Source organism: Vipera ursinii (assembly GCF_947247035.1).
Source record: "Vipera ursinii genome assembly, chromosome: 2".
NCBI lineage: Eukaryota > Metazoa > Chordata > Lepidosauria > Squamata > Viperidae > Vipera > Vipera ursinii.
The window spans coordinates 32,398,061-32,410,592 of record NC_139513.1 but is presented as its reverse complement, the minus strand read 5'-3'; the positions used below and the strand labels follow the sequence as shown (position 1 = coordinate 32,410,592).

General features: G+C 37.7%; 1 protein-coding gene across 6 annotated transcripts in view; it reads left to right on the top strand.

Moving 5' to 3' along the window:
- CADPS (calcium dependent secretion activator) overlaps positions 1–12,532 on the top strand; it is a gene marked incomplete at both ends in the record, with an annotated part of 451,723 nt that overhangs the window by 353,092 nt on the left and 86,099 nt on the right. For all 6 annotated transcript variants that reach the window (XM_083355958.1, XM_083355955.1, XM_083355956.1 and 3 more), the window contains 2 exons: positions 2,866–3,021; positions 5,529–5,676. In XM_083355958.1, the coding sequence (XP_083212084.1) occupies positions 2,866–3,021; positions 5,529–5,676 (304 nt within the window). The remainder of the gene's footprint in view (positions 1–2,865; positions 3,022–5,528; positions 5,677–12,532) is intronic.

The window sequence follows — 12,532 nt, the reverse complement described above, 5'->3', positions numbered from 1 at the left end:
TTGCAGGCAAATAATGGGCTGGAATAACAAATCATGGTTTATTCGGTGCTTAACTTAAGATGATGTAGAAGTGCACCCTTGTGACTTCAAAACAAGCTTATGTCTTTGTATTATGTACAACAACAACAAGCTATGGTTCAGAAAAATCACAAAGTGATTATGATGTCCCGACTGGGACATGTAGTATTGCTCACATGTCAACTGACATTTGCAAACTCAATCTAGTCAATCACTCTCGCTCTATCTTTTGTTAACATTTTTTTAAAAAACTTACAACATATTCTGATCATAATCAAATTTCCCCATGTGGCAATATATGATAATAAAGTCAAATTGTCATAAGAATGTTACTTTCAACAAGATTACTTCTTTTCTTTTTTCTTTTTTAACAATCATTCAGGAACAGGAATCCATTTTTAAACTTCCAACTTGAGATTTTTTTTCCAAACCACGATGATTTTAAATTGCAAATGAAATGAATAGCTGTCCAAAAAAAACGTTTGCAATTCATATTCATGTTAAGCTGATTTATGAAAGGTTAGATTAGATTAGGCAGTCTATGTAAATTGGAAAAAAAAACTACTTTGCTCTGTGCATGCTGTGTGATGTTGTTCCATTTTACTTTATTTTTGAAAAGATAAGAATCAAGGCTTTAATCTTATACATGCTCCCTCAAAGGAAGTCTCGCTAAAAATGACACATACTCATGAGGACAGATATTTGAGATCACAGCCCCAGCCATTGCAATGGAGCAGCCATGTGAAGTTGAACGCTGCTGAATATGCCACTAAACTTCCCAGTCTGAAATCAGGCTTCTCTCGTTGTTGTTCTTTAAGAATCCAAGGAGCTCTTGAAAAGGAAAATCCAAAAACAACTTAGCATTCTTTTTTTATTTGAAATTTCTAGAAGCAGAAATTTCTAGAAGCATCCCTATCGTAATAATAAGTAACAGGTATTGCATTCCTGGCTACCTAATTGCTTAAAACAAAAGCACTCTGTTCCAAAACACTTGTTTCCAAAAGCAGGATTAGAATGGATTTTAAAAAGAAAAAAGGTAAACATTTTCAAATGTATATCTGAAGCAGAAGAAGCTGAAACCATCCTGAACCAATGATAGTTTCTGACTACCATGTGCAGGTAGGTAGTCCTCAACTTTCAACAGTTTGTTTAGTAACCATTCGAAGTTACAACGGCACTGGAAAAAATATATTTGTGACCATTTTTCACACTTACGACCGTTGCAGCATCCCCATGGTCACATGATTTACACTTTGATGCTTGACAACTGACTCACATTTATGACGGTGGCAGTGTCCTGGGGTTTTGCAACCTTCTGACAAGCAAAACCAATGGGGACACCAGATCCGCTTAACAATCGTGTTACTAATTTAACAACTGCAGCGATCCAATTAACAAATACGGCAAGAAAAATTGTAAAATGGGGCAAAACTCACTTAACAAATTTCTTGCTTAGCAACATAGATTTTGGGCTGAATTTTGGTTGCAAGTTGAGGACTACCTGTATGCGATAGCATTTCTTTGATGGTCAATTCTTCAAGAAAATGCCTGATTCTCTATCTTTTCATTGATTCCAGTTCCTTTCTACCCATTTAGGAACATGCTTCAGTGTTTTCACCCCACTTATATGGATATGTCTGTTTTCTACAACTAAGTCAGTGCATTGTTTGAATAATTACCTTTGTTGGCCTAGGATTTAAAGAGCCCCTTGGCATGTTGGGAATATAGTTTCCACGTAGCTTTATCTTCCCTTCTGTAGCATTAATTCAATGCAGCTGGCATCGGTTACAATAGAAACAGTCTTCCTCGTTTGTTTCTATAGACGATATCAGCGTGACATGACAATGCATGGTGTGTCAAATATCAATCACTGTGTTAGCATTAGTGGTATGCGAGGAGTGGGAATAATGTCTTGAAGCTTCCTTGGTCATAATAATTATGGGGGAAAAAATAAGAAAAGGGAGGAAGAAGGGTAAAATAAATAGATATGTAAATTTCCCGGCGTAAAACATAATGTAAAACTTACCTTGTGAGTGGAGGCACTAGGCATAATTTTAGCTGAACAGAAGTCTAATCAGCAGCGAGACAGGATAGCTCCAAATATATGAGAAAAAAAATCTGAATAAGAAAACAAAGTGGAGCAAAACAAAAACCTTACAATAACCTGGTGAAGCAGATTGATCCCTCCTTCTCCAAAATAATTTTTTCCAAAAAAGAAAATAGGTCAACTGGTTAGTAAATTCAACCCTTCCTGAGCTAAGTTTTTTAAAATGTCTCGTTGTGAATAATTTAATTGACTTGCCCTGATTTATTTCCAGCTGTTCCAAAATCATGTCCTCGCTCACCACTTGTTAGCACTATTTTTTTTCTCCCTCGAAACCCTTGCGATAAAGGAAGTGGGGGAGAAAAGGAAAGAGAACAGATCTGGCAATCTGTGAAAATAAAATGCATGGAACTTAAAAATAACCACACGCAATTCTGTAGTGCGGTTATTATCAAATAGAGATGTCCCTTTACTTTGTAGAGCCTTCAGTTCAACAACTACAGAAGGAAATGTGGTTATTGAAAAGGGCTGAGTTCTTTTTCTCATACGCAGTGTTTCCAGATGAATGTCCATTTCTTACATGACTTGTCTTCTCCGTCTGATCTGGAAAGACTTGTAAGAGATAGGTAGACTAGAAAACACTACAAACCTGATGATGGAGATTCCCCATGGCATTGTTCTGTGTCTTCGGTCACTGTTACACTCCGTTCCATGTGTGCAAGAACAATCTCCACATCAGGATTCCAAAATCAGTGAGCCGGCTGTAACCTGGTTGTTTCTTATTTTTCATTTTATCCTGGCAGCAACGGATCAGGAACATCAGAAGATCTGTTTTGGAAACTAGATGCCTTACAGACCTTCATCAGGGATCTACACTGGCCTGAGGAAGAATTTGGGAAACACTTAGAACAACGACTAAAACTTATGGCTAGTGATATGATTGAATCCTGTGTAAAGAGGTGGGTTGAAATATGACAATAGCTTTATGGAAATGATCCTAGTGGCTAGAACTTACACATTGTCCTTTGGCCATCTTTTTTAAGGCTTGAACAAGTCTAACTCTGAATTAAATACCAGTTCTTACTACATTTTGGATTAGGGGGATACAGAGTTTCCAGAAATTAGTTTGGTTTAATGGCAGTGAAAGTTGAACCATAAAAAAGGCTGAGCGCCAAAGAATTGAGGCCTTTGAACTATGGTGCTGGAGAAGACTACTGCGAGTCCCTTGGACTGCAAGGCGATCAAACCGGTCAGTCCTAGAGGAGATCAACCGTGACTGCTCTTTAGAAGGCCAGATTCTGAAGCTAAAACTCAAATAATAACTCAACTAATAAATAAATAAATAAATAAATAAATACTTTGGCCACCTAATGAGAAGGAAGGACTCACTGGAGAAGAGCCTAATGCTGGGAAAGATCGAGGGCAATAGTAGAAGGGGACGACAGAGAATGAGGTGGCTGGATGGAGTCACTGAAGCAGTAGGCATGAGCTTAAATGGACTCCAGAAGATGGTAGAGGACAGGAAGGTCTGGAGGAACGCTGTCCATAGGGTCGCGATGGGTTGGACATGATTTCGCAGCTAACAACAATGGTTAAGACACTAGGCTAGAAACCAGGAGACTGTGAGTTCTAATCCCAAGTTAGGCATGAAAGCTGGCTGGGTGACCTTGGGCCAGTCATTCTCTCTCCTCCCAATTCCCTTGTTGTTGTGGAAAACTAGGAGGAGAAAGGAGTATTACATTCATCCCCTTGAGTTATTTATAAAAATAATAAAGGCGGGATTAAAAATAAATTTTATTGTGAAAAGATCAGTAATGGTGGCTACCTTCTCTATCAGACAGCGTTTTCCAAATCCTGACTCTACTTCCAAACAGAACTACATGAAATGGAAAACATGAGTTTACTGCCCAAATAAGAGTGCTTTTTTCATTTTCACTTTTCATCACATGTTATCTGATGCACTTAAGCAACTTGCAAGAGATTGGGTTTACCTTACTTCACTGTGTCTCTTGGGTTACTGCTAGAGAAGATGGGATTACAAGGAAGAACCAAAGTATAAACAGGGAGCTCCTAATTATACAAACTCTATCTTCGCTGTATGATTTTTGTCATGTTTGAAAATGAAATTTAAACTGAGCAACTTTATTAGGGTTGGTGGAGCTCTGCATCATTTTTATGTTTCGCCATGGCGCTGGTGTGTCTGTGTGCAAAAATCTATCTTACAGTTGCTTTTGTGACAGTTATGAAGAGAACAGGCAAGGAACATTGTGAAAAAATATTAAATATAAAGTCACTGTGCAGTCAACCAATTAATACACTTGTTTAAGTTGTGCTTAAAACAGAGCATTCCTCAGCTTCCTTTCATTTTTTGAGTTTTCTTTTGTGGTCCCTACTATACTTCAGCTACAGATTAGGTAATACCAACCATCTTATAGGAACACATTTTTATCGCTTGCCGTGATAACATCATCACACTGTTTAATTAATATGGGAAGGTACTTACTGATTTTCTTGTCTCTTGATATAGAAATAGAAACAGTCTGAGGAGTATGACTAAAAAAGTGACAAAAATTGTTCGCCAAATTGATTTCAAAACAGATAGAAGCCAAATAAAATGTCCCAGTTACCAATTTCCTTGATACCACTAAACACAAGGTGTTGGCTGTTATTTGAGGCGTCATCTTGCCCCAGTGGGATTGGCCTGCCCCACTCGCTCCAATGCAAACTCTGTCCATTGATGAATTTTGGCTGATGGAGTCAAGAAGAGCCTTTTCCACTGTGTTCTCCCCGCCCCCCAAATTAGAACATTCTGCCACAGGAGGTGAGATCTGCCCCCACCCTTCTGGTGCTCCAGAAAGACCTTAAAAATATGGTTTTGCTGGCTGGAGGTGGTTGGCAGGATAGGAGAAAAGATTTCACCCTGGTGCCATCCATCTCCTTGTTTTTAGTTCTTATTTAAATCTTATTAATGTTAACTGGTTTTATATTTACCTTTTTGCTATTTCACAAGTAGCCCAGAGTCACTCTATCAGTAAGAGTGGTGGCATATAAATGTAATCAATCAATAAATAAACTTCTGTTTGATAAACATTATGAAGGACACTCAGGACACTTAGCATTCCACCATATGAATGCATTTCTCAAACTGTGGTCCAAAAAGTCAAGACAGCAATCACTATGATTCAATTGAAGCTCCACCTTTTTAATGAGTGAAAAGAGATGAAAGTTTGGCCACACCACCATGGCTGCCATCTTAACTTTTTTTTTAATCACACCCTGTGGACAGTCTTGGCCAGACCAACACAGCTGGCTTGATCTCTTTTTTCTTCCGACCTTCACATCAGCCTGCAGTGTCCTTTGCTCTGAAGCCTTCAGATTGTGTTGCATTGATTACAAGGATTATTTAATGCAGTATGTTTATAACACAGCCAAACATCTTCCTTTTTTTTTTAATCATGCTTCATAGAACCCGGATTGCATTTGAAGTAAAACTACAGAAAACAAGCCGATCAACAGATTTCCGAGTTCCTCAGTCAATATGCACCATGTTTAATGTTATGGTTGATGCCAAAGCTCAATCAACAAAACTTTGCAGTATGGAAATGGGCCAAGAGGTAAAATGCATTATGAAAAAAAATGTAATTTTTAAGAGGTCCGCTTCTTTCGCTAGATTCAGAAACGTTCTAACTGTTGTGGATTTAGTCTTATAGAGGCTGTGCAGATGAAAATCCTGGATCATTCCATCAAATCAGTTTACAGAGTGCAGATAATCAGATCCATGGTCATCTAGTGGTGACTTTTGGCAAAGACTGATGTGCACAACATACAACATGGCCTATGTATGCTTGACAGTGTGCAATATTGAGTCATTAACTCAACTTTGGAATGCTTTTTCCTCAAAACATTAATCTGTCCAAGTTGAAAAGAAGACATTATTTTGACTATCATGAAAAAAACATAAATAGTGAAACTAAAATCTTTAAAGGGAAATAAATTGTTCAACTAATCTGCTGCTTTTTTAAAAAAGGCAATCTACGGATGCTATGTTTTAACATACTTCAAGGTCCTTAATGCTCCAAACTGGTCCAGTTTTATCATCTGCTGGTCTAATTTGTTTTCCTTCTAAGAGACACCATTATAACCTGAGGTTTTCTAATTCTAATGTAATGTGAAGAAGTAGAAAGACATGCTGAATTGAACTTGATGAAATGTATCCTCTGAATCAGTTTTGCTCAGAAGACTTTAAACAATGTTCAACATTTTTCATCTCCATTTAAGACCAATCCAGGGCTTGGATTTTTCTATCACATTTTCAGTAATGCAAGCTATTCCAACGTTTCATGTGCAGAATTTATTTCCTACGTGTTCCAATTCGATTTTGTTTTGTTTTGTTGAATATATCTATCTAATCTGGATACTTTAAAGGTCCAGAAAGAGGGACTGGATGCAGGGTGAGATTGGGCTCACCATCTAACCAGTCAATTCCTTTTGTCCACATTTCTTTTTCTTGCTTTAATCTATCATTTCTTTATGTTTGTTTTGTTTTAGCTATCTTCTGTGATTTATTCCAAGATGCAAATTGACTGTTGTGGTTGCTAAAACATTTCCCTCACCAAAATCCAAATTTAATTTCTAACGAACCCCCCTATGCTTTTTGGTCCATAAATGGCTTCAATACCAAGAATCTCAAGCTTTCTCTTACATCATCTCAACTTGTGCAGCTTTTCATTCTGCTTTTGCAGATAATACCCCATGGAAAAATATCAGACTAGGCTTCTCCCATTCCAAGATCCATTACAGTTCTGCCTTTAAATCCATAAGTATGAAAGGAAGAGAGAGAGGGAGAGGGATAAGAACTAATCACAAACTTTCAGTGATTTTTCTTGATCTGAGAAGAGGGCAGAAGAAAAGATGTGAGTCCTACAGACACCTCTTTTAAAAATTTAGCATGATAAAGTTCCAATCACTATAGCAAAAAAAAAAAAACTTTGGCCAAACAGTTGCTAGACTTTTGTATGATTTACTGCAAGCTAATGAGGAATGTGGGCAATCCAAAGAATATTCTGAGTTGAGAAGCTCAGAGAACAAGAAGCCTACATATACTCACATTTCATACGCACGCAAACACATCTATGTTGATAGTGCCTAAGGACTATTCAGTTATGGCAGATAAAAAATAAATAAAATACACCATTCACAATACACATGGACCACATTCTCATAGTTGTTCATATACACCATTCACACAACTCACACCAACCCCTCATGCTACAAACCACTATCACAAACTCTCATCCAACATGCACATGCCATCTTCACACCATTCACTGTAAGTTGGGAAGAAAATAAAAAAAATGCTTCCGTGATAACCGTTTCCTTGATATTTAGAACCAGAAACAACAGCCACTTTCCTTCCATCTCCTTCTCAGTGTTGCATCTCCTCACCCAATGTCTGTTATTATCACTGCAGTAGTTAAACTACAGCTTCTGAAAGTACTAAAGCAGGTTAAAAAAAAGTTAGCAAAAAAGCCTATGGAGATTCTCAGTCATCCCAATCGTAGTTGCCCCCAAAAGTGCTTTTCCAAAAGACAACCAGACTTGTTTTTTTTTCTTGAAGATGCTTCGCTTCACATCCAGCTAAAGAAGCTTCTTGGATGAGAAGCAAAACGTCTTCAAGAAAAAACAAAGTCCAGTTGTCTTTTGAAAAAGCACTTTTGGGTTAGCAAAAAAGTTTACACACATGTGAAAAGCCACAAAACAAGCTTTGGAGAATGTGATTCCCCCAGAAAAAAAGACGATTTGGTTGTCCATAATCTTTTGATTTTCTGTTAACAAAATTTCTTTTTAAAATGTTTTCTCTTTAAACATTTGGTACCTGTTTTTCAGTACTCCTGGTTTGTATCTCATAATCCAGTTTTGGTCACCACGATGTAAAAAAGATGTCGAGACTCTAGAAAGGGTACAGAGAAGAGCAACCAAGATGATTAGGGGGCTGGAGGCTAAAACATATAGGGAACGGCTGCTGGAATTGGGTATGTGTAGTTTAATGAAGAGAAGGGCGAGGGGTGACATGATAGCAGCCTTCCAATATCTCAGGGGCTGCCACAAAGAAGAGGGAGTCAAGCTATTCTCCAAAGCACCTGATGGCAGGACAAGAAGCAACGGATGGAAACTAGTCAAGGAGAGAAGCAACCTAGAACTAAGGAGAAACTTCCTGACAGTTAGAACAATTAACCAGTGGAACAACCTGCCTCCAGAAGTGGTGAATGCTCCAACACTGGAAGTTTTTAAAAAGAGACTGGACAGCCATTTGCCTGAAATGGTATAAGGTTACCTGCCTGAGCAGTGGGTTGGACTAGATGACCTCCAAGGTCCCTTCCAACTTTATTATTATTATTATTATTATTATTATTATTATTATTATTATTATTATTATTATTATTATTATTATTATTCTCATCAGTAAGTAAAGCTATCCACTATTGCTCAGCGCTATCTGATAGCGTTATCCTTATACTACAACTAAAAGTAGGCTTGACTCACAAATTTTAGACGATAGTCTTTAATTTTAACTAGCTATCAAATTTATTTCTCACTAGGTACAACATGGACAAAAGTCACATCAACTACTTTGCCATACCCAGTAGCCAATATGATTTGTTATTCATGTTTGCAGAGCTATAACCATCATGGTGATAAACTGATGACAAGCAATTGAGTTGTACAAAGCATTAGCCTTAGTACATTTTAGTACATCCGTGTCCGCGTCTTAGAGAACGTATGCAGAGATCCCACAGTGATTACATAAAGTAGCATTTGCTGTAGTAAAGTATTTTAAACAAATAACAAAAATCTAATAGACCCATGGATCAGATGTGAATTGCCAATGCATATGTTACTGTTTCATATATGTTTCTGTTTCTTACTCTCTTTTGTTATTAATTTCAGTTACAAACGGCCCTTCTCTCTTTGATTTATTTTCCCTGTTCCTCTTCAAGATAAAAAACTCACCCTTAAATGAACAGCTGCCAATTATATTAGATTTTCTTCCTACTCCTTCCTCAAAATAAGAAGGGCAATACTGGATTTTAACTATTGTACTAGGTCCATGTATATCTTTAATTCAAGAGAAAAAGATATGCTTGTTTTTACTGCATTTTAACCTCCTGCCATCCAAGTTGGGTGCAGTGGGGATGTTTTGTTAGTTTCCAATCTAAGGATTGATGCTATCCCTCCCAGGGTCTCCTGAATACCCACCCCAGCCTCTTTTCAGGGGAAATTCCTGGGTGATTCTCACATTTTTCAGTTCTTCTTTTTAATAAATATCTCCCTTCTTTACTCATCATAAAGCTGATCCAAATTTTTACCCTACATGACAACAATCAATTTGCAGTAGTTTCTCTTCCCAGCAGGTAATGGAATTGGCTGGTCAAACAAAGAAATTTGATTAATGAGCTTAAACAAAATTTCCCTACCTCCACAACAATTTCAGGGCAGAAAGAGTTCATCTCATACGGTCGCTTATGTTTCTGAAATATTCACAGTTTCTTTAAGTTGAGAAAAGTACAAGTATTACACCGTAAGGCTTTTCCACCATAATGATCCCACAAACTTTGTTGCAGTTTTTTTATATATGATCAGAAATAGAATAATTAAATACATTTTAGGGAAAATATTATGCTGAACACATATGCCCATATTCTCCTGTGTCCTTGTATTTAAAGGCAGCTGTTCAGACATTTGGCAGACATAATTTACCCCTTAAATATTTTTCCTCTGAATTTTTAATGTATGGACAGGCAGAAATGTATGTATAAAACATGTTGAGTTTGATCCGGTATGTTTTTGTTTCATTTCCAAGGTCAGATTTGGTCACTGATGAAAATGCAGCATATACACAATCTGTTAGCAGTTCTATAGTGCCTCTCACATACAGTTACTCAAATCAGATGGAATCTGCCTAGGAAACTTCATCTATCAACAAATGAGGCTAAAGTTTCCAATAGTTTGGGATAATTTGAAGTAGCAAGCCACTCCTGCAAAGCAGTTTAGCTTTAGCTAATGCAACTGCCTGTCATGGTACAGTGTACCTTCTGAGTCCAGTTCTCCATATTAATTTATTCAGTTGTTTTTTGTACTATATTTTTGTATAAATAGAATCACCCTAAAGTAAAGAAAATGTTGAGTTGAACACAAGGTTGCAAAAACATTAGAAGGACTTAGTATAAAAGCAGGGGGAGAATATAATTCACACAATGTGAATGAATGAAGAAACAAATCTATAAGGCAACTATAAGGTTATAGTAGAAAGAAACTTTTGAAATGCCGGAAAGAGAAAGTATTCCAAGAAATGAATGCTGTTGATGGCTCAGTATGGTTAATACTTGGCTGTTTGAGGTGGCCTGGACAATGGGAAACACCAGCATATGAGGTCGCCAATTCTGAAGCAGATGGCAGAACCAATAAAGGAGAATACTTGTAGCTCAGGGTTGAAATGAGGGATCCTTGGTGCTCTCTGAGCTTGATTGTTTTCTTGCAGATGTTTCATTACCTACTCAGCACTGATGATATTATCTAATTTGCATAATGAAACATCTGCAAGAAAACAACCAAGCTTGGAGAGCACCAAGGACCCCACAGTTCAGAGCGAACTCAACAAATTCATTTTCAGTTATCTGGAGTAAAATAGCAATGTAGGAGCGGCAGGGTCATCAAGGGAAACCTATGGCTATGCTTGTTGACTTTCTCCCATCTTATGCTGCTTCTTGTGTGGGTGCTCTTGGGCTGAAGGCAGCAGAAGGTAGTATTAGCATTTACCAATTCACTGCACAAATCTTATGTTCCCCACCCCTCCTGAACTACTTGTTCCATATTTTCACTGGAGACTTTGATTCCACAGAGACAAGTATGTTATATAACTCTCTGCCGCAGGGTTGCCATTAATGTATCTTTGAAAATCACTCATGGAAAAGGATGTTCTTACTCTAATTAAAATACTGTCATCCAGACTTAGGAAGCTTAGAGCTTATCTATAGCTTAAGGGTGGAGCAGATGCTTGCCATTCAGAGATCCCAAATTCAATCTCTGCTCCATCTAGAGACAGAGATCAGATGGTATATGATGGAAAGATTCTGAAGGAGATATTTTAAGGCCAGAGTAATCTTCCCTAATTCCCCAATTCCTAGATTTGTTGGGACTTGCATAGTTTGGAAGTTGTCACATTACGTCTGGAGGATGCCAAGTTGGGAGCGACAGATAGACCACATGGAGCTGGACAAATAATCCAAGAGTCAGAATAGATATGGCACTAAATGATTGTTCTTTTCATGCCGTCGTCTTATAAAATAGGAGGCTTTTAGATTAAGACAAGAAGGAATCCAGGTTTAACCCCTTTGTCTTCAGTCAAACTATGGTTTCCTTATTTCCTCCTTCACTGTTTTCAATGAACAAAACACAAGAACCAGTCATGTTCTTAACATGTCTGAATTCCCCACTCTGAATTTCAACAAATCTATGGATTTGTTGACAACCAAGTTAGTTTAGCATATGCAAGTTAGAGTCCATCTGCCTTGCCACAGCTTTCCCCTTTTCTTGTGACATTTCCCAGTTCCCATCAAAGTCTAGCCAGAATAGTCAATACTGTATATTGGAATGAGTGTTTTGCAGGCCACCTCTCCAACACATGTGAAGAAGCTGACTTGTTATGTGCTCAATATGATGGGAGCATCTACCAATGCCAAATGAAGCAGTAGTTGCTTAGGTGCAGGAACAGTTGAGGCAAATGTTTGAACAGCCATAGAATCTCTGTGCAATGGGAACCTGAAAAGCAATCATTAGGCATTCACCATTTCAATGTCTGCCAACAACAAAATCTTCCGTTTATTAATCCACATCCACACCATACATTAATCCCTATCATCCACATTAAACGGTGATGAAACTAGAGAGGGAATAAGATGTCAAAGTTCTTTTTAAGGTATCTTTTGCTGTAAGATTAGCCAAAAACCCAATATCTTTATACTACAATCCCATGAACCGAAAGGGCACAGCACTGATTTAAATGTTGATTTATAAGTGAGTGTAAAGAAACATATGGAAGACAGTAATCCTGTTCTATAACATGATAGAATCTGAAACTGACCAAAGAGGGAAGCAGCCTGGAATTAAGGAAAAACTTCCTAACAGTCAGGACAATTAACCAGTGGAAGAGCTTGCCTCCAGAAATCATGGGCACTCCATCATGGAGGCTTTTAAAAAGAGACTAGACAAGTCACTTGTCTGAAATGGTATAGATTCTCCTGCTTGAACAGGGGGCTGGACTAGAAGACCTCCAAGACCCCTTCCAGCTCTATTTTATTCTAATAATAATTCTGATTAATTATTATTCATTCTGAGTAGAATTTAACTTCAGTGAACATGAACTTGTTGGCCCATCTTCTCAATTAATTGAGAAGAAATGTTTGGGAAAAA